At 42.1% G+C, this 27,198-nt stretch overlaps 1 protein-coding gene across 1 annotated transcript; it reads right to left on the bottom strand.

Moving 5' to 3' along the window:
* Positions 1-6,279: 6,279 nt before the first annotated feature.
* Positions 6,280-9,516, bottom strand: LOC112080661 (prostaglandin E synthase-like). The gene is made up of 3 exons (XM_024146504.2): positions 9,315-9,516; positions 9,089-9,171; positions 6,280-7,381 (listed from the first exon to the last, which is right to left on the bottom strand). The coding sequence occupies exons 1-3, from the start codon at positions 9,444-9,446 to the stop codon at positions 7,099-7,101; spliced, it is 498 nt and encodes a 165-aa protein (XP_024002272.1). The 5' UTR covers positions 9,447-9,516; the 3' UTR covers positions 6,280-7,098.
* Between the last annotated feature and the right edge of the window lie 17,682 nt (positions 9,517-27,198).

The following is a 27,198-nucleotide window of genomic DNA, read 5'->3' as shown; positions in this document are numbered from 1 at the left end:
GGTAGATTTATATAGAAAACATTGTTTTCTGTAAAATGTTGGGAAAGGGTCCAAAAACGGCAGTTGTTTGTGAAAGTTGTTTTTTGAAATTTAATGAACCTGCTAACTTCTGACATTTATTACCGAAGCCAGAAAAACAGGCGAAGGGTTACAAAAAATAGCTCTAGTTACAGATTTGTTAGACCCGATTGAAATCCGACTTGTGCTTGAAAAGCAGAAAGAGTAGGGGTAGATTTCTGATATAGGAAACATTGTTTTCTGTAAAATGTTGGGAAAGGGGTCCAAAACGGCAGTTGTTTGTGAAAGTGTTTTTGAATTAATGAATCTGCTTAACTTCTGCATTTTTTACCGAAGCCAGAAAAACAGGCAAAGGGTTACAAAAATAGCTCTAGTTACAGATTGTGGTAGACCCGATTTGAAAATCTCGACTTGTTGCCTTGAAAAGCAGAAGAGTAGAGGGGTAGTATTTATATAAAAACAGTTGTTTTTCTGTAAAATGTTGGGAAAGGGGTCAAACGCATTGTTTGTGAAAGTTGTTTTAATTAATGAAATCTGCTAACTTCTGACATTTTTTACCGAAGCCAGAAAAACAGGCCGAAGGGTTACAAAAATAGCTCTAGTACAGATTGGTAGACCCGATTTGAAATCCGACTGTTGCTTTGAAAGCAGAGAAAAGAGAAAAGGTAGGGTAGATTTTATATAGAAAACATTGTTTTCTGTAAAATGTTGGGAAAGGGAACAAAAACGGCAGTTGTTTGTGAAAGTTTTTTGAGTTTAATGAATCTGCTAACTTCTGACATTTTTTACGAAGCCAGAAAAACAGGCAAAGGAGTTACAAAAATAGCTCTAGTTTACAATTGGTAGACCCGATTGAAATCCGACTTGTTCTTGAAAAGCAGAAGAGTAGGGGTAGATTTTATTAGAAACATTGTTTTCTGTAAAAATGTTGAGAAAGGGTCAAACGGCAGTGTTTGTGAAAGTTGTTTGAATTTAATGAAATCTGCTAACTTCTGACATTTTTTTACCGAAGCCAGAAAAACAGGCGAAGGGTTACAAAAATAGCTTCTAGTTACAGATTGGTAGACCCATTTGAATCCGGACTTGTTTGCTTGAAAAGCGAGTAGGGAGCACTGAACATAGGGTAGATTTTATATAGAAAACATTGTTTTCACGTAATAAGATGTTGCGGAAAGGGGTCAAAACGGCAGTAGTTTGTGAAAGTTGTTAATTGAAAGTTAAACTGAACATCTCTAACTTCTGGGACATTTTTACCGGAAGCACAGAAAAAACACACAACAGCGAAGGTGACAAAAATAGCAACCTCTAGTTACAGATGTCTGGCATACGAACCGAATATTCGAAAGATCCGACTTGTTGCTTAAGCAGAAGAGTAGGGTAGAATTTTATATAGAAAACATTGTTTTCTCGGTAAAATGTTGCGGCAAGAGGGTCAAAACGGCAGTTGTGTTGTGAAAGTTTGATTATTGAAACTTTAATCGAATCTGCTAGACTTCTGACATTTTTACGAAAGCCGAAAACACGGCCAAGGGTTACGTAAAAATAGCTGCTTAGTTACAAATTGGTATGACCCGATTTGAAATCGACTTGTTGTGCTTGAAAAGCAGAAGAGTAGGGGTAGATTTTATATAGAAAAACAGTTGTTTTCTGGTTTTAAATGTTTGGAAAGGGTCAAAACGGCAGTTGTTGTGAAAGTTGTTTTGAATTTAATTTGAATTCTGCTAACTTCTGGACATTTTTTTACCAAGCCAGAAAAACAGGCGAAGGGTTACAAATAGCATCTAGTTACAGATTGGTAGAACCCGATTTGGAAATCCGACTTGTTGCTTGTAAAAGAGCAGAAGTAGTAGAGAGCGCGATTAGGTTTTAAAGAAAACTTGTTTCATGTAAAGATGGTTGGGGAAAGGGATCAAAAACGGTCGTTGTTGTGTGAAAGTTGTTTGAATTTAATGAACTGCTAACTTCTGACATTTTATTACCGAAGCCAGAGAAAACAGCGCGAAGGGTTACAAAAATAGTCTAGTTTACAGATTGGTTAGACCCGATTTTGAAAATCCGACTTTGTTGCTTGAAAAGCAGAAGAGTAGGGTTAGTCACATTTGATATAGAAAACATATTGTTTCTGTAAAATTGTTGAGAAAGGCGGTTCAAAACGGCAGTTGTTTGTGTGAAATTGTTTGTTGAATTTAATGAATCTGGCTAAACTTCTGACATTTTTTGACCGAAAGCCAGACAAAACAGGCGAAAGGGTTACAAAACTAGCTCTAAGTTTACGAATGGTGTAGACCCGATTTGAATCCGACTTGTTGCTTGAAAAGCAGAAGAGTAGGGGTAGTTTTATATAGAAAAACATTGTTTTCTGTAAAAATGTTTTGGAAAGGGTTTCAAAACGGGCAGTTGTTTTGTGAAAGTTGTTTTGAATTTAATGAATCTGCTAACTTCTGACATTTTTTACCGAAAGCCAGAAAAACAGCGAAGGTTACAAAAATAGCTCTAGTTACAGGATTGTGGTTTAGACCGATTTGAAATCCGACTTGTTGCTTGAAAGCAGAAGAGTAGGGGTAGATTTTATATAGAAAACATGTTTTCTGTAATGTTAGGGAAAGGGAACCAAAACGGCAGTTGTTTGTGAAAGTTGTTTTGAGTTTAATGATTGACTAACTTTGACATTTTCTTACCGAAGCCAGAAAAACAGGCAAAGGGTTTACAAAAAAATAGCTCCTAGTTACAGATTGGTAGGGCACCCGATTTGAAATCCGACTTGTTGCTTTGAAAAGCAGGAAGAAGTTAGGGTAGATTTTATATAGAAAAACATATGTTTTCTTGTAAAATAAGTTGAGAAAGGGTTTCAAAACGCGTTGTTTGTGTGAAAGTTGTTTTGAATTGAATAATCTGCTAACTTCTGACATTTTTTACCGAAGCCAGAAAAACAGCGAAGGTTAACAAAAAATAGCTTCTTAGCTTTACAGATTGGTAGACCCATTTGAAACCCGATGTTGCTTGAAAAAGCAGAAGAGTAGGGTGGTAGATTTTTATATATGGAAACATTGTTTTCTGTAAAAATGTTGGGAAAGGGTCAAACGGCAGTTGTTTGTGAAAGTTGTTTTGAATTTAATGAATCGGGCTAACTTCTGACATTTTTTACCGAAGCCAGAAACAGGCGAAGGGGTACAAAAATAGCTCTAGTTACAGATTGGCTAGACCCGATTGAAGAAATCCGACTTGTTGCTTTGAAAGCCAGAAGGGGTTAGGGGTAGATTTTATATAGAAAGAGTTATTTACTCTGAAAAATAGAACCTAACAACATGCATGCATGCACGTGTGTGTGTGTGTGTGTGTGTGTGTGAGTGTGTGTGTGAGTGTGTGTGTGTGTCTGCGTGACTGCTTCTTTGGTTGGGCTGGTAGTGGGATTGTGGTTGCACGAGATCACACTACATAGCAGCTCCTTGAGATCATCGTTGTGAGAAGATGATTGGCCTACATACAGTAGCAGAGCAGAAGTTATACCATCTCCCTATCCACGTGCCTTGAGGAAGCAAACACATCCAGACACGGCCCACACTGACACACACACACACGAAGTAGGGTTGGTGAGAGTGCTGCAGCACCCCTTGAAAAATCATTCAGCACCCCCTGAAAAAACTTTTTTTCACAAAAGTAGTGCAATGGGCCTTTACTGTGGACAGTGTCCAGTCCAGRGCCTTACATAACGACAGAGGAATTCTGGAACTCAGCCCTGCCTGGAACTCTGGACTATCAGACACGGAGAGAGAGAGGCCAGCGAATACACACTGTCCCACCTACGACAATCACCTTCCCCCAGCCAGAGATTCCAATGTCTTACCCCTAGCCCTGAATGAGAMTACCTAGCAGACCCAAGTCAGAGGAAGGAACAACTTCCAGGCCAAAAGTCTGTCTGTCTGAGGAACTAATGGTGGTCTATTGATAGCCACCTAGCCACATATTGCTTGATTAAAATCCAGAGGCCTGAAACTGTGTTCCAACTTGGAACTGTGTTGCAGTAAGTTGGAACTGTGTCGTAACTGTTCAGTAATGATTCCCAATTGAAACACGTAGGTTTACACAATAGCATCTTCTGCTCTAGCAAGCCTCAAAGGACTGCAGTGTAGAACACACAATAGCATTTATCGACAAACCATCCATTGGTTATAGATGGACAATACTCTAGAAACATTAGCCTGATCCAAGATCTGTTTTTGCTGTCCTKCCAGAGTTGATCTCTAAACAGGCTAAAGAAACACAAAGGTTGAGGTTAAAATACAGATGCCGTATCTTAATTTGAGCCAGTTTTACATAGAATAAAAATAATCCTGCAGCAACAGGAAATGTGAATTGGAATTTWAAAAAAWTTAGGGGTTGATACATTTTTGGTTGTACAAATCATAGTACATGGAAATTACAAACTTTMAAAGTTTGCATTTCCTGCTATGCAGAAAAATTCCTGCAACAACAGGATGATCACATTAAGATTCAGCATCTGTAGATGTTATGATTATGGATCAGTCAGCAGTCATAGGTCCAGGAACGGACCAGAAAAAACTATGGGCCCTAGTGAATCAAGTCCTGTGATCAGGACAAACTTCCTAACCCATCCGTAGCCCATCGACAGGAGTGGTAGACCTGACACATCTCTATAGTTCATCATCCTCCATCATGTGATAGYTTAGTGGCTAATGCTTTGTAAATAAATACAGTGACCACCACACCAGAAATATTCCTTAGAATATGGTATTCAACCGTTTTCATCTGTTTTAATTTAAAAAATGCATTATTATAAATGATTTGTGTTATACATGTCTGCTCTTCATCAACCTCTAAAATACTGGATTGTTCTGAGCAAATAGGTCACTACATCCCAGACTTTCCTACAAAAATACCACTTGTTGAATGACAAGAAATACAGAATGAAAAAGATTAAAACAAGTAAYATTGACTTGTGTATAAAAAAAACATGTCAACACAATTAATTGGTTACAAAGTTACATGTTAATCGAAAGGTTAACCTTTTTCTTCAGAGAGTAGTGTCCCCATGACCTTCAGAGGGAGTCAATTGACTTCAACATTCTGTAGCATATACAGTGGGGAGAACAAGTATTTGACACACTGCCAATTTTGCAGGTTTTCCTACTTACAAAGCATGTAGAGGTCTGTAATTTTTAACATAGGTACACTTCAACTGTGAGAGACAGAATCTAAAACAAAAATCCAGAAAATCACATTCTATGATTTTTAAGTAAATAATTTGCATTTTATTGCATGACATAAGTATTTGATACATCAGAAAAGCAGAACTTAATATTTGGTACAGAAACATTTGTTTGCAATTACAGAGATCATACGTTTCTGTAGTTCTTGACCGCAAGGTTTGCACACACGTAGCAGGGATTTTTGGCCGGCACCCTCCATACAGACCTTCTCAGATCCTTCAGGTTTGGGGCTGTCGCTTGGCAATAGGACTTTCAGCTCCCTCCCAAGATGTTCTATTGGGTTCATGGTCTGGAGACTGGCTGGCCACTCCAGGACCGTTGATCTTCTACGGAGCCACTCCCTTAGTTGCCCCTGGCTGTGTGTTTCGGGGTCATTGTCATGCCTGGAAGCCTCCAACACACCCATCTTCCAATGCTCTTACTGAGGGGAAGGAAGGTTGTTGGCCCATGGGGGAGGGGGATCTCCGATCACATGAGCCCATCCATCCTCCCTCAATACGGTGCAGTCGTTCTGTCCCTTTGCAGAAAAGCATCCCCAAAGAATGATGTTTTCCACCTCCATCTTCACGGTTGGGATGTGTTTCTTGGGGTTGTACTCATCCTTCTTCTTCTCCAAACACGGCGAGTGGAGTTTAGACCAAAAAAGCTCTATTTTGTGCTCATCAGACCACATGACCTTCTCCCATTCTCTCTGGATCATCCAGATGGTCATTGGCAAACTTCAGACGGGCCTGGACATGCGCTGGCTTGAGCAGGGGGACCTTGCGTGCGCTGCAGAATTTAATCCATGACGGCGTAGTGTGCTTACTAATGGTTTTTCTTTGAGGCTGTGGTCCCAGCTCTCTTCAGGTCATTGACCAGGTCCTGCCGTGTAGTTCTGGGCTGATCCCTCACCTTCCTCGTGATCATTGATGCCCCACGAGGTGAGATCTTGCATGGAGCCCAGACCGAGGGTGATTGACCGTCATCTTGAACTTCTTCCATTTCTAATAATTGCGCCAACAGTTGGTTGCCTCTCATCAAGCTGCTTGCCTATTGTCCTGTAGCCCATCCCAGCCTTGTGCAGGTCTACAATTTTATCCCTGATGTCCYTACACAGCTCTCTGGTCTTGGCCATTGTCGAGAGGTTGGAGTCTGTTTGATTGAGTGTGTGGACAGGTGTCTTTTATACAGGTAACGAGTTCAAACAGGTGCAGTTAATACAGGTAATGAGTGGAGAACAGAAGGGCTTCTTAAAGAAAAACTAACAGGTCTGTGAGAGCCGGAATTCTTACTGGTTGGTAGGTGATCAAATACTTATGTCATGCAATAAAATGCAGATTAATTATTTAAAAATCATTCAGTGTGATTTTCTGGATTTTYGTTTTAGATTCCGTCTCTCACAGTTGAAGTGTACCTATGATAAAAATTACAGACCTCTACATGCTTTGTAAGTAGGAGAACCTGCAAAATCAGCAGTGTATCAAATACTTGTTCTCCACACTGTAGGTAGCCTGGCCGTTAAGAGCATTGGGCTAAAACTGAAAGGTTGCTGGTTTAAATCCCMGAGCCAACTAGGTGAAAAATTGGTCTATGTGCCCTTGAGCAAGGCGTCTGCAAGTTGCTCTGGACAAGATCGTCTGCTATGTGACTAAGATGTAGCAGAATACAGTACTACATGAAGATGTACTAGCTGGAGCACAACAGTGTACACTTCATAGAGCATTGCTGAGAGGCACAAACTGCTAATGTAGCATTGCAGTCTGATGACAATACAGTCTTTAGGATTTCCCTCATATGAAAAACATCTGTCCCTCTTACAAGCAGTATTCTCTACTGCTCTTATCAGGCCCTAATCATCCACTGAGATTGGTCACAGATTGACGCGGTCACCAATAGAGTCAGAACACGCATACGAGGACACCGCCGCGAGAATCTGAACGGCCATGGAGATGCAGGGCACCTGGGCGATCACGTAGGCCAGGGAGCGCGTGGGTGCCCGCAGGACACAGAGGTAGGCCAGCGTATGGAGCATGCGGAATAGGAAGAAGACCAGGAAGTGAGCGCGGGCCACGGCCAGCGACGGGCCAATCAGGGAGTAGACGGCCCCCAGGAACAGGAAGGGGACGATATTCTCCATGTCGTTACGGTGAGCCCTGAAACACACAAAAGAGAATATTAGATTAGATGTATATTTTTAGATATTAATTGATTGGGTATATTCATTATCACGAAGGTATGAGTTTTTAAGCGAATAACTAAGTGATTTGCACTCAACAAGTAGCCTGGATACACACAACTGCTCTCCATGCTCACACATCTGTTTTGAATCATAAGTTAATTCCCGGAATTTACGGTATACGGTTGTGTGACTCAGCAGTCTGGCACTGACCCAAACAGTGAAAACACTTCCGCTATGATTACTCAACATCACACACACTGACACACACACTTTTTCGATTAGCCAACATTAGGGATGGGTTTAGCCTAGTGAATAACAGAGGAACACACACACAACACACACACACACACACACACACACACACACACACACACACACACACACACACACACACACACACACACACACCACACAGCACACACACAACACACAACACACACACACACACACACAACATACAACACAGGTTGAGCGTAGAAACTCTCCATTACAAGAGTCTGGGAGTATAGCTGCTTATCCAGGTCTCTTCCTAAAAGTGAATCACTTCCTCTCCTCTGACTGACACACACTTTTACACAAGAGGAACATTCCTCTCAGGTATTCCAGTCTCTGTCTCTAAATGGACATATAGAATGTCTCTATTTAAGCATGGGCTTTACCGTCAGCTAGCTGAGTCAGTTGTAAAACACAGACTATGGATTTCAATTACCCTCAAGAGCCTAAACAGTTGTAGACTCAATACTACACATTTTCATTCCAATTAAATCAGATTTGCTCAGAAAAAGGAAGGAAGAGGAAGKTTGTATGTAATCTCAGAGAATTGCAGTGTGTTGTTCATCTTACTTTGTTTAATATTAAAGTACCACTCCAACCAATCAACATCAATATATGGAAAAGGACCCAGGACCTCCCATGGATTTGACTAAACAAAATTCACTCTTGACCTTTAAATGTTTGACTATTTTGGCAGAGCTGGACAAGCATATACCCCTCCAGAATCTTAGGAGTTTAAGATGAATAGGAGTGCAGACTGAAACCACCATTCAATGGCTTACTCTGGCTACAAAGCCACTCCTGTACTAATATTATTGTAGGAGACCTGCCCTGATAAGAATTAAACTTAACTCCACACAATTCCATTTTGTAGGGGTTGATACACTTTTCATTGGGCAAATCAAGTCTGAAATGTTAAAGTACATGGAAATTAAACTTTAGAAGCCTTTCAATAAAACTCTGCACAATTAATTGGACCTAAATGATACCAGTCATGAAGCATTCCATTTTATTGTGCATCAGTGCATGAATGCCTGCTCAGCTCAACATATTTCCTGTCATAAATGGCTCTGGTCAGAGAGGCCCCAAGTGAAGGAGAAAAGTTTTTTTTAAATGTTTTTTCTGCTGTCATGTATCATATCCCGACAAGTTCAAACAACACAGACACTGAACCATATCCCCAGCCCGAGGCTGGAGAACAAACATCCATGAAATTAAAACAAAAATGCCACAAATTATCTGTAAAGATTTCAACAAGATCCAGATAAAATTCTCTATTCACATGTTTGAGAAAAATACWAAAGTTTACTATTACTGTTAAATTTCAGACCACTTAAAATGTAATCTACCATCAATCTCAATAGGCAAGGCTACATTCAAATCAGATAACAGTAATCTTTCCTCTCACCTTTGGCACCGCTCTACATCTGGATCCTGTCTGAAGTGCTGGAGGCCACCATGTCTCTGCGCGTCCTCTGGGTTCGCAAAAGCCTTCACATGAGAGAGAGAATGAATACCCTGACCAATGTTTATACAGCGCAGAACTTGACTTTAGGAACTAAGACATTCAAAGCATACATCAAATACCGAATTAGCCTAATAAACTGTCAGCTAGGACGCACAGAGTSTCTTACCTTTTTGCGCAGCCTTACTTGTCCAGTGATGATTGCTATGATGTACATCTTGATTACCAGGAGAACACTATAGAATACAAAACAGGAAAAAACCTTGTTCTCTAACATGATTATTTGGTATGATCTTCCCATTCCCAAATTAAGTACTGCTGTTGATGTGTGCCTAAAGGGAAAGTGTGTGTGAGTGGGCTGGATCCCCAGTCTAAACACTTTCGCTGACGCACATTTTGGAGGGGCTGGTGTGCTCTCTCTCTCTCTCTCTCCTCCTCTCTCTCCTCTCTCTCTCTCTCTCTCCTCTCTCTCTCTCCCCTCTCTCTCTCTCTCTCTCTCTCTCTCTCTCTCTCTCTCTCTCTCTCTCTCTCTCTCTCTCTCTTCCTCTTCTCTCTCTCCTCTCTCTTTCTCTCTCTCTCTCTCTCTCTCTCTCTCTCTCTCTCTCTCTCTACTCTCTCTCTCCATCTCTCTCTTCTTTCCCTTGCCATTAACATGTAGGTTTTGTGATCTGATCAGTATGATACAATCACTATCTAATACAGGTTTGACGCTGGAGGGAATAGCAGACATTTTATGGGCTCCTGACCAATTGTGCTATTTTGTGTATGACTGCGTGGCCACTCAATCATTAMGTTTGCAGACGACACAACAGTTGTAGGCCTGATTACCAACAATGACAAGACAGCCTACAGGGAGGAGGTGAGGGCCCTGGCAGAGTGGTGACAGGAAAATAACCTCACTCTCAACGTCAACAAAACGAAGGAGTTGATTGTGGACTTCTGGAAACAGCAGAGGGTCCCCGCCCCTATCGACATCGATGGGGCCGCAGTGGAGAAGGTGGAAAGCAAAAATTTCCTCTGCGTACACATCACTGACAATCTGAAATGGTTCACCCACACAGACAGTGTGATGAAGAATGCGCAACAGTGCCTCTTCAACAGGAGGCTGAAGAAATTCGGCTTGGCCCCTAAGAAACTTTTACAGATGCACAATTGAGAGCATCCTGTCGGGTTGTAACACTGCCTGGTACGGCAACTGCACAGCCAGCAATCGCAGGGCTCTGCCGAGGGTGGTGCGGTCTGCCCACCCTCCAGGACACTTAGAGCACCCGATGTCACAGGAAGGCCAAAAAGATCATCAAGGTCATCAACCACCCGAGCCAMAGCCTGTTCACCTCGCCATCATCCAGAAAGCAAGGTCAGTACAGGTGCATCAAAGCTGGGACCGAGAGACTGAAAAACAGCTTATATCTCAAGGCCATCAGACTGTTAAACAGCCATCACTAACCGGCTATCACCCGGCTACTCAACCCTGTATCTTAGAGGCTGCTGCCCTATATACATAGACATGGAATCACTGGCCACTTTAATAATGGAACACTAGTCACTTTAATAATGTTTACATACTGCTTTACTCATCTCATATGCATATACTGTATTCTATTCTACTGTATTTAGTCAATGCCACTCCGACATTGCTCGTCCTAATATTAATATTTTTTTAATTTCCATTCTTTTATTTTTAGATTTGTGTGTTGTGAATTGTTAGATACTACTGCACTGTTGGAGCACAAGCATTTCGCTACACTTGCAATAACGTCTGCTAAATATGTGTATGTGACCAATAACATTTGATTTGAGTTGGACGAGGACTTCTACTTCAATTGGTCAGAGGCCAAAGACACATTCATTATCCAGACCAGACCCAAATCCCGACACTTGAAGAAGGAAGAGATGGTGCTATAGAGGCTGGCGTGCTGGATACCTGACGGGACTACGTCGAAGAGTGGATAAATTCGCCTCTACTCTCCGTTCTATTGACGACCGTACAATCACTGGAGAATAAACTGGATGAGCTCCGTTTGAGACTATGCTATCAACGGGATCTGAAGAACTGTAATATCCTATGTTTCGTGGCTGAACAAGGACGTGGAAAATATAAATCTAGCTGTTTTTTCTATATATTGGCAGGACAGAACGGTGACGTCAGGGAAGCTCCAGGGCGGGGATTTGTGTCTCTTTGTTYAACAACAACCAGTGCGCCATCTCTAATATTAAGGAAATCTCTAGGTTCTGCTCGCCTGAATTAGAATACCTCATGATAAGCTGTAGGACATACTATTTACCAAGAGAGTTTATATCTATATTTTTCATAGCTGTCTATTTACCACCACAAACTGATGCTGGCACAAAGACCGCACTGTATAGGGCCATAAGTAAACAAGAAAATGCTCATCAAGAAGCGATGCTCCTAGTGGTCGGTGACTTTAATGCAGGAAAACTGAAATTGGTTTTACCTCATTTCTACCAGCATGTCACCTGTGCAACTAGAGGCAAAGCACTCTATATCACCAATATTCCACACACAGAAATGCATACAAAGCTCTCCTTTGCCCTCAATCTGACCATAACTCTATTCTCCTGATTCCTGCTTACAAGCAAAAACTCAAACAAGAAGTACCAGTGGTCCGATGAAGCGGATGCTAATCTACAGGACTGTTTCGCTAGCAAACTGGAATATGTTCTGGGATGCATCCGATGGCATTGAAGAGTTTCCCACTTCAGTTACCGGCTGCATTAATAAGTGCATCGACGATGTCGTCCCCATGGTGACGGTGGGGATGTTGCCTGGATTACAGGCAACATCCGCAAGCAACAGAACAGTGTATTGTTTGTTGTTTTTATGAAATAGTTTTAATTAAATAGTTTTTAATCATAGCTAAAGTTTGTATTGCTATGGATTCTGAGACGTGGTCAGCCTTTACGGCTGGTASCAGTTAGCTGCAAGCCATCATGCAAACGGAGCAAGCTAACGCTAGCAGTTCTAGCCCACCTGTGTTTTTATCCACGGCTGGGCACAAATGCGTCAGGTGTGGGATGTTTTCCATACAATCACAAGATGAAGATAACGTGAAACTGGAAAATGGACAGGGATTTGCCTGCCCTTCAACCAGCTTAGGGAAGAGATCCTCTGGCTGTTAGCTCGGTTGCGAGAAAAGGATAACCTGCTTCTAAGTAGACCAACCTTGCTGTAACGCAGGCAAACCGAATCTCAGTTTTAAATACATCCTATAGCAAAGCTGTTGATTAGTCGGGTGGCGTTGATCTGTCCAAATCCAAAGGACAGATGTAAAGCTCAACTCTGCAGCCCATGGGAGACTGGACACTCGCAAAGCATAAGAGATCGGGTAGTCAGTCTGGCCACTCTTCATCTATCTGAGAAGATCCGATCCAGCTATCAAACAGCTTTGCCCCGCATGAGATGGACCTACAGTACCAGCACTGCAAATCAGCATGGATCCTGGGTGTATACCAACAACCGGTGGCCGTCCAGTGGCACCTCCCCCATGGCCACCGCAGTTCAGTAGGTCACTTCCCCATCGGATTCCATCACGACCACCATCATGTGGGCAGCTCGATGGTGAAAGATTTTGGCCTGCCTGTGATCTGTGGCCCGACCAAGGTCCACTGTCACTCACCCACGGTTCTGGCCAATTACTCCAATATTGACACCATCGTCACCCACTTCGGTTTTAACGACCCTCATTTTAGGCGATCTGAGGAACAACTACAAAACAATTGAAACACCCTCGCTAGTACAGGGAAGAGAATAACTATTTCTGGCCCCCTCCCCTGCTACCAAAGGGGTTCAGAACGTTTCAACCGACTTATTGCTGTGGGAGCAACCAGCACATTTTAAAAGAGACAGGATTCACCCTATTTGCAGGGGTKCCAGGATTATTTCCAGCAACATCGCAAACTGTTTTAGAGACTGATGGGCAGAGTCTGGTAGTGCTCCAGTTATTCTGTGTCAGAATAAGCAACAGATGACTTGGAAAGCATATCAACTCCTGTAGAAATGGCACTATGGTTATTGTGAGTAACCTAATTTAAGTTCCTTTAACTCCACCTTCTAGTGAGTTTATACAAACTGTTATCTCCTAACATTCTGATAGAATGTTAGGAGATAACAGTTTGTATAAACTCACTAGAAGGTGGAGTTGCCCCTGGGGCATCTGTCTCAAGGTAACCAATAGAATAACAAGCAAATTATTAATGTTACAACCAAGTTTTTAAATGTTAGAGCAATCACAAGTAAAACCTTTTACGTGAATGACCTCATTACTGAGCACAAAGTTGATTGCATGTTTCTCATTGAAACATGGCTGTCATCAGACTGTAATGCCGCTCTTATTGAAGCTTCCCCTCGGCCTACAGCTTTTCACAGTATCAGAAAACGGATAAAGGGACAGCCTCTATTTTTACTAATGCTCTCAGCTGTAAGGGCATTTCGTTTGGTGATTTKGGGTCTTTTGAGCATCATGCTATACTGTTTAAATGTCAGCCACCAGTGCTGGCCATAACCCTGTATAGGCCACCAAAGCACTGCCCCACATTCTTTACTGATTTATATGAACTATTGTCTATTTTCCTTGAGAACTATGATAAAATCATTGTGTTGGGTGATTTTAATATTCATATTGACAAAGAGGTTGTTGGTTGTAACCAAGATGGCATAGCAGTCAGACGTCCTTTGTCCTCGTCTTGTCGTGTCCCGTATATATATATATATTTACACCTTTCTTCGCATATCTTTCATATATTTTATTTTACAAAAACTCAACTTCAAAACATTCTCCTGCAACCCGCCTCACCAATWAAAAAAAAWATATTATTTACCTCAAATCTGAAATCCACAATAGAAGCTAGCCAGAAGCTAGCCAGAAGCTAACCAGAAGCTAGCCAGAAGCTAGCCAGAAGCTACCCAAAGCTAGCCAGTATACAGATCTATACCAAACCACGATTTGTGATCATCAGCTATTCCTTTAGCTCGAAAATCTATCGCCAGTTTGTACAACGCGTCTCAGACCAAACATACCTAGGACCTATACTTTCGCCTATACCCGGATTTGAACCGCAAGCTCTGGACATTTACACCTGGATTTCGCACGATTAGCTGCACCCGTGTGACTATTGGCTTACGTCGATACCCGGAGCAAACATCAATTATCCGGAGCTAGCCTGCTGAAAATTCCATCAGCCACTCCTGGGCTACACATCACCATCCGTGGACCTTTTTACTGCCAATCGGAGCCCCCGGCCTTACGACTGGAATTTCTACCGACGTTATCTCGCCGAAGTTAGATTTATCCAACTGGCACATCCGTCCACGTTACCTGAAAGCCGCATCTGCGACCCCGTAATCGTTAGCTGGATCTTAACGCTGCTATCTGAAAAGTCTATCGGACATTTCTTGGGTCACTAATATTATTTTGCCAATTGGTATCCCTCTACACACACGAACACTAATCTACCGACGGAAACGCACGAGGTGGTAAAAACAACCTCCATCCTATGCTAGCTGTGGCTACAATGGCCTGGCCACTGTCTCGAATCCGTGACCTCAACCAACCTCTACTCACTGGACCTTATAATCACTCGACTAAGCATGCCTCATCCTTAATGTCAATATGCCTTGTCCATTGCTGTTCTGGTTAGTGTTTTATTGGCTTATTTCACTGTAGCCTCTAGCCCTGCTCACTATCCTTTATCCAACCTTCACGTCCACCACCCCACACATGCGTTGTCAATGATGTTTCTAAGACACAATATCTCTCTCATCATCACTCAATACCTAGGTTACCTCCACTTTATTCACATCCTACCATACCTTGTCTGTACATTTAACCTTGAAGCTATTTATCGCCCCCAGGAAACGTCCCTACTCTCTTAGACAGACCAATTCTCATAGCTTTTAGCCATACCCTTATCCTACTCCTCTGTTCCTCTGGGATGAGAGGTGAATCCAAGGCCCTGCATTGGTCCTAGCTCCACTCCTATTCCCCAAGCGCTCTCTTTTGATGACTTCTGTTATACCGAAATAGCCTTGTTAACATTAGAACCTCCTCCCTAAGTTTGTTATTCACTCTTTAGCACACTCTCCAACCCGGATGTTCTAGCCGTGTCTAATCCTGGCTTAAAAGACCACCAAATAATTTCTAAATTTTCATCCCAAACAACAACATTTTCAGACAAGATGTAGACGGCCAAAGGGGGCGGTTTTGCCAATCTACTGCAAAGATAGCCTGCAGATTCTGTCCTACTATCCAGGTCTGTACCCAAACAATTTGAACTTCTACTTTTAAAATCCACCTCTCTAAAAACAAGTCTCTCACCCGTTCCGCCTGATATAGACACCCTCTGTCGCCCAGCGCTACTCTGGACACCATATGTGAACTGATTGCCCCACAATCTCAGAGCTCGTCTGCTAGGCGACCTAAACGGAACATGCTTAACACCCCAGCCATCCTACAATATAAGCTTGATGCTCTCAATCTCTACACCAAAATTATCAATAACCTACCAGGTACCGTAAACACGGGCACCCTCATAGATATCATCCTAAACAACTTGCCCTCTAATACACCCTCTGCTTCAACCAAAGATCTCAGCGATCACTGCCTCAATGCCTGCATCCATAATGGGTCAGTGGTCAAACGACCTCCACTCATCACTGTCAAACGCTCCCTGAAACACTTCAGCAAGCAGGCCTTTCTAATCGACCTGGCGGGTATCCTGGAAGGATATTGATCTCATCCCGTCAGTAGAGGATGCCTGTTTGTTTTTTTTAAATCCCTTCCTCACCATCTTAAATAAGCATTACCCATTCAAGAAATTTAGAACCAGGAACAGATATAGCCCTGGTTCTCCCAACCTGACTGCCCTTAACTAACACAAAAAACATCCTATGGCGTTCTGCATTAGCATCGAACAGCCTCCGTGATATGCAACTTTTCAGGAAGCTAGAAACCAATTACACAGCAGTTAGAAAAGCCAAGGCTAGCTTTTTCCAGCAGAATTTGCTTCCTGCAACACAAACTCAAAAAAGTTCTGGGACACTGTAAAGTCCATGGAGAATAAGAACACCTCCTCCCAGCTGCCCACTGCACTGAAGATAGAAACACTGTCACTACCGATAAATCCACTATAATTGAGAATTTCAATAAGCATTTTCTACGGCTGGCCATGCTTTCCACCTGGCTACCCCTACCCCGGTCAACAGCACTGCACCCCCCACAGCTACTCGCACAAGCCTTCCCCATTCTTTCCTTCTCCCAAATCCAGTCAGCTGATGTTCTGAAAGAGCTGCAAAATCTGGACCCTACAATCAGCCGGGCTAGATAATCTGGACCCTTCTTCTCAAAATTATCTGCTGAAATTGTTGCCACCCCTATCATAGCCTGTTCAACCTCCTTTCGTGTCGTCTGAGATTCACAAAATTTGTAAAGCAGCTGTGTCATCCCCCTCTCAAAGGGGGGACACTCTTGACCCAAACTGCTACAGACCTATTTATCTATCTACCCTGCCTTTCTAAGGTCTTCGAAAGCCAATAACAAACAATTACTGACCACTTCGAATCCCACCATACCCTCCGCTATGCAATCTGGTTCAGAGCTGGTCATGGGTGCACCTCAGCCACGCTAAAGTCCTAAACGATATCTTAACGCCGATCTGATAGAAACAATACTGTGCAGCCATATTCATTGACCTGGCCAAGGCTTTCGACTCTGTCAATCACCACATCCTCATCGGCAGACTCGACAGCCTTGGTTTCTCAAATGATTGCCTCGTCTGGTTCAACAACTACTTCTCTGATAGAGTTCAATGTGTCAAATCGGAGGTCTGTTGTCCGGGCCTCTGTAGTCTCTATGGGGTGCCACAGGGTTAAATTCTTGGACAATTCTTGACAATCTTCTTGGACAATTCAATCACCCTCGGTCTGCTCCATGCAGATCTCACCTCGAGGGCATCAATGATCATGAGGAAGGTGAGGATCAGCCCAGAACTACACGGCAGACCTGGTCAATGACCTGAAGAGAGCTGGGACCACAGTCTCAAAGAAAACCATATAACACACTACGCTGTCATGGATTCAATCTGCAGCGCACGCAAGGTCCCCCTGCTCAACCAGCGCATGTCCAGGCCCGTCTGAATTGCCAATGACCATCTGGATGATCCAGAGAGGAATGGGAGAAGGTCATGTGGTCTGATGAGACAAAAATAGAGCTTTTTGGTCAACTCCACTCGCCGTGTTTGGAGGAAGAAGAAGGTGAGTACAACCCCAAGAACACCATCCCAACCGTGAAGCATGGAGGTAACATCATTCTTTGGGATGCTTTTGCAAAGGGGACAGAGACATGCACCTATTGAGGGGAGGATGGATGGGCCAGTATCGCGAGATCTTGGCCAAAAACCTCCTTCCCTCAGTAAGAGCATTGAAGATGGTGTGGCTGGTCTTCCAGATGACAACGACCCAAACACACAGCCAGGGCAACTAAGGTGGCTCCGTAAGAAGCATCTCAAGGTCCTGGAGTGGCCTAGCCAGTCTCCAGACCTGAACCCAATAGAACATATTTGAGAGCTGAAGTCCGTATTGCCCAGCGACAGCCCCGAAACCTGAAGGATCTGGAGAACTGTATGAGGAGTGGGCCAAATCCCTGCTCAGTGTGTGCAAACCTGGTCAAAACTACAGGAAACGTATGATCTGTAATTGCAAACAAAGGTTTGTACCAAATATTAAGTCTGCTTTTCTGATGTATCAAATACTTATCATGCAATAAAATGCAAAATAATTACTAAAAATCATACAATGTGATTTTCTGGATTTTTGTTTTAGAGTCCGTCTCTCACAGTTGAAGTGTACCTATGATAAAAATACAGACCTCTACATGCTTGTAATAGGAAAACCGCAAAATCGCAGTTGATCAAATACTTCTTCTCCCCACTGTAGGTAGGTGAAGGACTATGCATCATGACCAGGTCCTGCATGTAGTTCTGGCTCTGATCCCTCACCCTCCTCTATGATCATTGATGCCCCACAGTGAGATCTTGCATGGAGCCCAGACCAGGTGATTGACCGTCATCTTGAACTTTCCATTTTCTAATAATTGCCGCAACAGTTGTTGCCTTCTCACCAAGCTGCTTGCTATTGTTCTGTAGCCCATCCCAGCCTTGTGCAGGTCTACAATTTTATCCCTGATGTCCCTTACACAGCTCTCTGTCTTGGCCATTGTGGAAGATTGAGAGTCTGTTTGATTGAGAGTGTTTACAGGTGTCTTTTATACAATAACAAGTTCAAACAGGTGCATAATACAGGTAATGAGTGGAAACAGGAGAGGCTTCTAAAGAAAAACTAACAGGTCTGTGAGGAGCCGAACTCTTACTGTTTGGTAGGTCATCAAATACTTTATCACGCAATAAAATGCGAATTAATTACTTAAAAATCATACAATGTGATTTCTGATTTTGTTTTAGATTCCGTCTCCCACAGTTGAAGTGTACCTATGATAAAAATTACAGACCTCTACATGCTTTGTAAGTAAGGAAAACCTTCAAATCGGCAGTGTATCAAATACTGTTCTCCCCACTGTACATGTACATATTACCTCAAATTACCTAACTAACCTGAAATGCCTTGTAATTGTATGTTATTGTTATTTAATTACTTTTATTATTTTTACTTTAGTATTGTAAAAATATTCTTACTCTTGAAACTGCAACTGTTGTTAAGCTTAAGAAATAAATTCACTGTAAGGCCTACACTTGTATTTGTATTTGGCACATTGATTTGAACAGTTGCGGGAAGATATATCCCAAATTCATACAACCAGTAGGCCAAAGCTACATCAAAAAAAGTAAAAAAGCAGTCTGATGCTAATGTTGCTAATGCAACAGATCAGAACGTTTAGCTTAAAATGTTGATAAACAATAATTTTTTAACAATATTAGTGCAGCAATGCACACAAGGCAGTAAGCTAAGTGCGAATGTTCATTTGGCTACCGGACAATGAAAAAAAGTTGAAAACCAAATAGAATATGAGAGAAATAGGATACTGGTTTCAATGGCATGTGTGTCACGCCCTGGCCATAGAGAGGCATTTATTCTCTATTTTGGTTAGGCCAGGGTGTGACTAGGGTGGTCATTATAGTTTCTTTATTGATATGTTTTCTATTTCTTTGTGTTTGGCCGGGTGTGGTTCTCAATCAGAGGCAGCTGTCTATCGTTGTCTCTGATTGAGAACCATAGGTAGCCCTTTTTTCCAGCGACGTTCTCCAGTCCRGAGCCTCCAGCGACGTTCTCCAGTCCGGAGCCTCCAGCGACGGTCTCCAGTCCGGAGCCTCCAGCGATGGTCCCCAGTCCGGGGCACGCAACGAGGGTGCCCAGTCCGGGGCCCGCAACGAGTGTGCCCAGTCCGGGGCCCGCAGCGAGGGTGCCCAGTCCGGGGCCCGCAACAAGGGTCCCCAGTCCGGGGTCGGCGACGAGGGTCCCCGCACCAGAGGTGCCACCAAAGTGGGGTGAGCCAGAGGTGGAGCGAGGTCTGCGTCCCACACCTGAGCCGCCACCGCGGATAGGTGCCCACCCAGACCCTCCCCTATTGGTTCAGGTTTTGCGGCCGGAGTCCGCACCTTTGGGGGGGGGGGGGGGGTACTGTCACCCCCTGACCTTAGAGAACCTGTTTATGTCTCTATTTGGTTTGGTCAGGGTGTGATTTGGGGTGGGCATGCTATGTTTTGTTTTCTATGTTTCTTTATTTCTATGTTTTGGCCGGGTATGGTTCTCAATCAGGGACAGCTGTCTATCATTGTCTCTGATTGGGAACCATACTTAGGTAGCCCTTTTTCCCTCCTTTAGTGTGGGTAGTTTACTTTGTTAATGGCACTTATGCCCTGTAAGCTTCACGGTCGTTTTTGTTATTTATTGTTTTGTTGGCGACATTTTAACAAATAAAAGAAAATGTACGCTTACCACGCTGCACCTTGGTCTTCCTTGAACAACGGCCGTGACAAAACCAGACTGAATGCTGTGCTCAAGTGAAGTAAAACAATGGTGAGCGCAGCGTTGTGAGATCCAGGCCACTTGATCTCACCCTGGTGAGAGATTCCTACAGAACAGAGTTATGTGCGTGGGTCCACAGTGTCTGACGCTGTGTGTGTGTCCACGTCTTTGCCAAAATAGGGGATGGTGTTGTATAATACAGAACAGATTTTTCCTGCACCCATCTTTTAATAGACCAACGTCAAGGGAATCATAAGCAGTGTTTTCAGACTGACTGACACACGAGAAACTGTATAAACAAGCTATTTTAGTAAGAAATCTACAATAAGCTTGCACTGCATCTTTGAGCCAAGACACTGACAGTATTTCAATGTTAGATTTAATGTAGACTGATACATTATGATCAGGGCCCAGAGTAATTCACTTGAGTAGGGCCAAGAGTAATTCAGAACTCCAGGTTCTAGTATCTTTTCCTTGTCATATCACTTAGTCAGAAAAAAATACTGGCTTGTTTATGACACAGTGTGAGCCATGATGGTAATGCCCYATCATTGTGGAATGTTTTGAGAGTTCCAAGAAAGTCTTTCCAAATCCCTTCTATAAGACAAAACAAATAAACAAATAGTCAAAAGGATACAGATGTGAAAAAGTAAATACTGTACAATGAATATAATGTTGATAATTTTAATGGTTCATAAACCCAAACAGTCCCCCTTTATCTCACTCACATTCCCACAAGGAGTATTAGCCAACAGTTGTGTTTATGTTTACTCATTGTCATGTTTACATGCAGTACTGTCCATCCTGTTGCAAGAAAGTTCATCTGAATGAAGAACTATTTATTGTCCAGTTTCTTTTCAGATTACAGAAATCTGTATTTTTCTTTCAACCTAATTTTTATMAAACTTACGCAATTGTAAATCTAAGCGTTGGCGGAAGCGCTATAGGTCTGGTGGTGTGTCATAAGTATTTTCAATATTTTCACAGCCCTTATTATGAGTGCAAGAGCTGGCGGTGGCGTGAAAGGGTTCGGTTTTGATGAATAAAGTTATAGGTGTAAGGAGGCCCACTCACTGGCCAATCAAGCAGTTCCATGGCTTAATACTGCATGTGTTTGTCTCAAATTCTGTAGATTATTGACGGTCTTTGAGTTGTCATCAACTCCCATTTGGCTGGGGGCACGAATATTATCTTCCGACCCTAGTCTATTGTGGATTGATACTGCAGTTTATTAAATAGCATTGGCTACATTAACGAGTGACAGTAACAGTAAAAAAAAACATCCAGTGTTTGCTCATCATCTTTGGAGTGTTGACAGTCAACATTATGTTGTAATTGGTTTCAACGAGTATAGGTCTTGGAGGAGATCATCTTTGGTAACCGGACAAGAGGTGCTCTTTGGAAATGGGATGGATACAAGTCGAATGGAGTATGCACAGGCACGCCTATGTGAATTGAAAATATTGCAAAAGCCTCACGAGTATACCATTTAGAAACMTTTTATGGATAGACTACTTGGCTAATACATGGCCAGGATAAGAAAGACATCAGTCGCATTGCTGTTGAACCAGCTTTGGTTATGGTAGGGTGAGGGCAGCCTACTGTTGGATTCGACATTTTGAACATTGAGATATTAAATAAATGATAGGAAAGAAGCATAGAATCAAAGGAGAAAGAGACTGGGCCTCAGTAGAAAGACAGATAGCTGTGGAATGTGTTGTAATGTGTTGGGGGATGTGAGCAGAGCACCGTGTTGATACAGGAAAGACAGATGGACATCTGTGGATTAGATGAAGGAGGGGTTGAGGTCCCGGAGGTGAGGACAGATTCCCTTAAGGGAGTAATAAAGGTTTGGTATCCTGTTACCCTCTTTACTCTCTTCCTGTAGGACCATAAAATGTAAGGATTGAAGAGAAAGAAGGAGTGTCTTAAGTGGGATATAAATATCTGGATGGGACAAATGTTGAGTGTCTGAACACAGCTATACAGAACCTTTGGGAATAATTAAACTTGGTTAAAGATTCTCTAGTGTCCGTGAGTTATTTACTCTGAAAAATAAGAACCTAACGCTACAAAGGGTTTGATTTTTTATCACACGAAACTGAAAACAAGCAATTGTTACAGGAAAATAGTGTCACGGGATGATCTCATCTCTCATTCCATGGGCATATAGCCTACATGGAGGGGTTTTACAGACATCCAAAATAATAGCAGGAGCTGGCTAAAATAATATAATAGCCTACAAGGGATGGACCAAGGGATGGTCCGCTCACTGTTTTGCTGCTGCCAAACGCGATCTTTTAATAAAACTTTGGTGATTAAGATTTATTTCAAAGTGGTCTCACAAACCAAACCGTTTATTGATAATCCCCACGGGGCACAGACATCAATTTAAGGTCTAGTTTTGAGTTGTCAACTAACATGAATTGAATGTGAAAAAAGTTGGGTACATTTTTTTGTTGTTGACAAAATGCCCTTACTTTGATGACTTTTTGCAAATCCAATCAGTTTTCATGTTGATTCATCGTCATCACATAGATTTTTTGGGTTGAAATAACGCAGAAACAATRTTGATTAAACCAGTTTTTGCCCAGTGGGTCTTGACTACTTGCCTGCATCTAGCTGATCTAGGGTGTACATTTTTTAAATAAGAACCCTTATTTTACCAGGTAAATTGACTGAGAACACATTCTCATTTAAAGCAACAACCTGGTGAATAGTTACAGGGGAGATGAATGAGCCTATTGGAAGTTGGGGTTGATTAGGTGGCCATTATGTTATGAGGGCCAGATGGGGAATTTAGCCAGGACACCAGGGTTAACACCCCTACTCTTGCAATAAGTGCCATGGGATCTTTAGTGACCAGAGAGAGTCAGGACACACATTTAACATCCCATCTGAAAGACAGCAACTTACACAGGGCAATGTCCCCAATCACTGCCCTAGGTTAGTTACAGTATTTTAGACCAGAGGAAAGAGTGCCTCCTACTGGCCCTCCAACACCACTTCCAGCAGCATCTGGTCTCCCATCCAGGGACTGACCAGAACCAACCCTGCTTAACTTCAGAGGCAAGCCAGCAGTGGGATGTAGGCTGGTATGCTGCAGGCACAGTCAAGAGTTGCAAAWGAGAGTTTCTATTGGGCAAATTCAGGTGTGTTTATGCCCATTTCATTCCATTTGATTTCGTTCAATAAACATTTTTCAACATAATTGGCGAAATGAATAGACCCCTGATCACACGCAAACACAGTTCATTTTCATAGCAGCCACATACAAACAGCATGATATTCTTTCTCGTTGTAGAACTCCTTCTCACATCTACGTGCTCTCCTTCTCTCACATTTTCCCTTTGTGGACTTCAGTGAGCAACACATCAGCTGTCTTTGACCAGGCAAAAAGTTAGTAAACCCACTACAATCATGCAGTACAGTGTAGGCAGCAAGTAGTTTAGCAGTTACACCAGCAGGCCCCAATGGCAATAAATTAATTAAACCAAAAGCTTGACTTGGAAGAGCTAGCTAACATAGCATCCCTCTCTGTTTGAGTAGGCTCAATTACCTAGCTGCATTCACTTCCTAAGTGAAAGTTAACAAAAAATATAACGAAATATAGTTCTCTCTCGAAACTAATTTGAGCAAGAGCTCTGATAACTTCCGGAGGACGTCCTCCAACCTTTCATAATTACTCTGTAAGTCTATTGAAGGGAGTGAGAATCATGAACCTCCTAGGTTTTGTATTGAAGTCAATGTATCCAGAGGAGGACCGAAAATAGCTGTCGTCCGGCTACACCATGGTGCTACCTTACAGAGTGCTGTTGAGGCTACTATAGACCCTCATTGCAAAACCGTGTTTTAATGAATTATTTGGTGACAATACATTTAGTTTAGTTTTATCTAAAAAATTATATATTTTTTCATGTTTCATTTTTATAAATTTTTTACATAGCATGACTCCAAAAATGTACCTCGACATTATGGTTATTCTATCAACAATTGCGCAAGAAATCGTTTCCACCACAACTTGTCACATAATTCATTTTACAGACACAAAAACTTCCACCATGTAAAACGAACAAATTGTCTGTCAACATTTCTGATATTGTACCTGCATGATTATCTTTGTAGAGTGGAAACGTGGTCAGACAGGAATTTATGCCTCTGCTACATCAGTAATGTGAAAGCAGAGGTCTGGCCCCGAGACCATCCTAGCTGTAATACAGTTTTATTGATAAGTAGATGGTCATTTTACATTAAGTAAAATTGTATGCCTTGCTTCAGCTCTTTAAAAGTATTTTTGTGGTAGTGGAAGAAGTGTTCTGATATTATATTTGAAAAGCAGAGAAGTAGACTAAGATTTCATACACTCCAAGTTTTTGTCTAACTTGTTGGGAAAGTGGTCAAAATGTCTGTTTTTAAAAGTTGATGCGGTTACTAAAACAGCTGTTTTTGATTGATAGAAGATAATTCTGTTCTGATTTCAGATTTGAGTAGCAGAGAAGTATATCAAGATGTCATACCCTCTACGTGTTTGTCTAAGTTGTTTGGAAAGTAGCTGATTTACGTCAAAAGTTAGTKTTTACAGTGAATAGAATGTTGAATAGAACAGCTTCAGAATGGTATTTTTTAATAATGGGAGGTTTAGAATGTTGAAGAAATCTCATTAAAGTGTATGAAGATTAATAAAAGTTCAATAGTTTAAAAAGTATAAATGGTTTCAAAAAGTGTATGTAAGCACAATATTTCAGACCAGTGTCATGACGTTGGGTTGGGGGTAGGTTTACGACAGTCATAAATACCTCTTTCCCCCTTTTTCTCTCTCCCCACTATAACTGATGTGACATAAGGAAACCCATRGGTTAACATAGAGATTCTGGGTAACATCAGAAGGTGGGGGGAAATGAACTATATTCTGGTAATCTGACCCACTGAACATATGCGGTGGTACTTAAGGTATATTATGTCAGTTCGGTTGCCCTCTGACACATTCTCATCACATTCTCATTCTCATAGTATGACAAACTCTACTGTGGAAAGTATAAATGTCAGAGGTATCGGATTCACATGGAATTGTTGTTTAATTCAAATGTTTGAATATGAGATTATTTGTGAAGAGATTAAATGTAAATTTAGCTTCCAAATGAGAGATCTGTGCTTTCATAAGTTTTCCTCAGCTCAACCAGTGGCCCGCCCCTGTGAAGAGGCATGGGTTAGAAACTTTTCAGACACACCTCTCTTCCTCCACTATATAAAGCCAGTGACAAAAATGTAACTTCCTGTTCCGGGTACATTTTGGATGACGATCCGATGTCAAGATGGTTCAGACAATAACTACAGAACTAGGCCAACATCAGATGGACTTTGATTGTGAATGGTATGAACTTTGAACTCGTGTTCACTACAGAAGTGATATCTCCTAGCCGTTGAGTTGGCAACAGCTGCTACAAACGCAGGTTAGGAAGGACAGTCCGAGTATCCCGTCTACTACCCACAACGTTACTACACGTATCCCGTGACAACCAGAGACATTCTTCAAAGGACAGAGGACTCGGGTTGGCGCACACGGTCCATCTACCACCAACCTACTGAAGCGCAGCTCAGAGTAAATATGTATTGCATTTTCCTTGTCAAATGGGCGGTAATTTAGAATGCATAAGATACTATATTTACGAGAGCACAGCTTTTGCCCTGTTCCGAATCTCCCGCTCTTTCACTAAGACTCAGCCATTCCCTTTGTGTAACAAGCTGTCATATCTATTCCGCCCGCTAGGGACGTTTTCTGTATGACGTAATTTGTGATCAAGTTATGATTTAAATTGTATAAATAAGTGGCACATTCACAAGCCACACTAAAGTTGTAGATTTATTGATGAAGGACGTGTATAGAGTCCAGAAAGACAAAAGGATGGGATCAGGATAAGTTGACTGTATTTTATTAGATTTTCCTGTATCTTTTTTGATTTATTTACTTATTCTATGCTATGTGATGCATAGGGATTAATGTTGTTTTGTCTGTATTCCATCGGGGACCACGTTGAAAATAAGTGGAATCCCTTTTAACGTGTTATCCCCTGGGTTGTACTCAGTGCATTTTTTGCATCAATTAAACAAGGGCAGGATATGGTCTCTATAGGATATTGGTACTAATTAGACTCAGGTTGCCAGTTCACTCTAGTCCAGACCAGATTTTCCTGTCAGACTCAGGATTTGAACTGCCGACCCTCTGGTTCTGGGCCGCCTCTCTAACCTTTTGACCTCCAGTACCCCAAACAGTACACATTTTCGTTGTTGCCCCGGACAAGAACACCTCATTCAACTCATCAACGGCTTCTATACAGCTTCTACCTCCAAGCCATAAGACTCCTGAACATCTACCCAGACTATTCACATTGCCCTCCCCCTCTCCACACCAACGCCACTCTCTGTTGTCATCTATGCATAGTCACTTTAATTAACTCTATCTACATGTACAGTTGAAGTCGGAAGTTTACATACACTTTAGCCAAATACATTTAAACTCAGTTTTTCACAATTCCTGACATTTAATCAGAGTAAAAATTGCCTGTCTTAGGTCAGTTAGGATCACCACTTTATTTTAAGAATGTGAAATGTCAGAATAATAGTACAGAGAATGATTTATTTCAGCTTTGATTTCTTTCAGCACATTCCCAGTGGGTCAGAAGTTTACATACACTCAATTACTATTTGGTAGCATTGCATTTCAATTGTTTAACTTGGGTCAAATGTTTCGGGTAGCCTTCCTCAAGCTTCCCTGAATAAGTAGGGTGAATTTTRACCCATTCCTCCTGACAGAGCTGGTGTAACTTAGTCAGGTTGGTAGGTCTCCATGCTCACATACGCCACACATTATCAATAGGATTGGTGTCAGGGCTTTGTGAAGGCCACTCCAATACCTTGACTTTGTTGTCCTTAACTTCGCCATAACTTTGGAAGTATGCTTGTCCATTTGGAAGACCCATTTGCGACCAAGATTTAACTTCCTGACTGATGTCTTGAGATGTTGCTTCAATATATCCACTAAATGTTCCTCCCTCATGAT

Source organism: Salvelinus sp. IW2-2015, unplaced genomic scaffold (genome assembly GCF_002910315.2).
Source record: "Salvelinus sp. IW2-2015 unplaced genomic scaffold, ASM291031v2 Un_scaffold16416, whole genome shotgun sequence".
NCBI classification, from domain to species: domain Eukaryota; kingdom Metazoa; phylum Chordata; class Actinopteri; order Salmoniformes; family Salmonidae; genus Salvelinus; species Salvelinus sp. IW2-2015.
Note: the sequence above shows the minus strand (reverse complement) of the source record. Positions and strands in the feature narration are given on the sequence as shown.

Excerpts from the sequence above, each read along its gene's own strand:
- LOC112080661 (XM_024146504.2), bottom strand. The coding sequence starts at position 9,446 with ATGGGAAGATCATACCAAATAATCATGTTAGAGAACAAGGTTTTTTCC. Across the intron at positions 7,382-9,088 it reads GATGTAGAGCGGTGCCAAAG|GGCTCACCGTAACGACATGG; the intron begins GTGAGAGGAAAG and ends TGTGTGTTTCAG.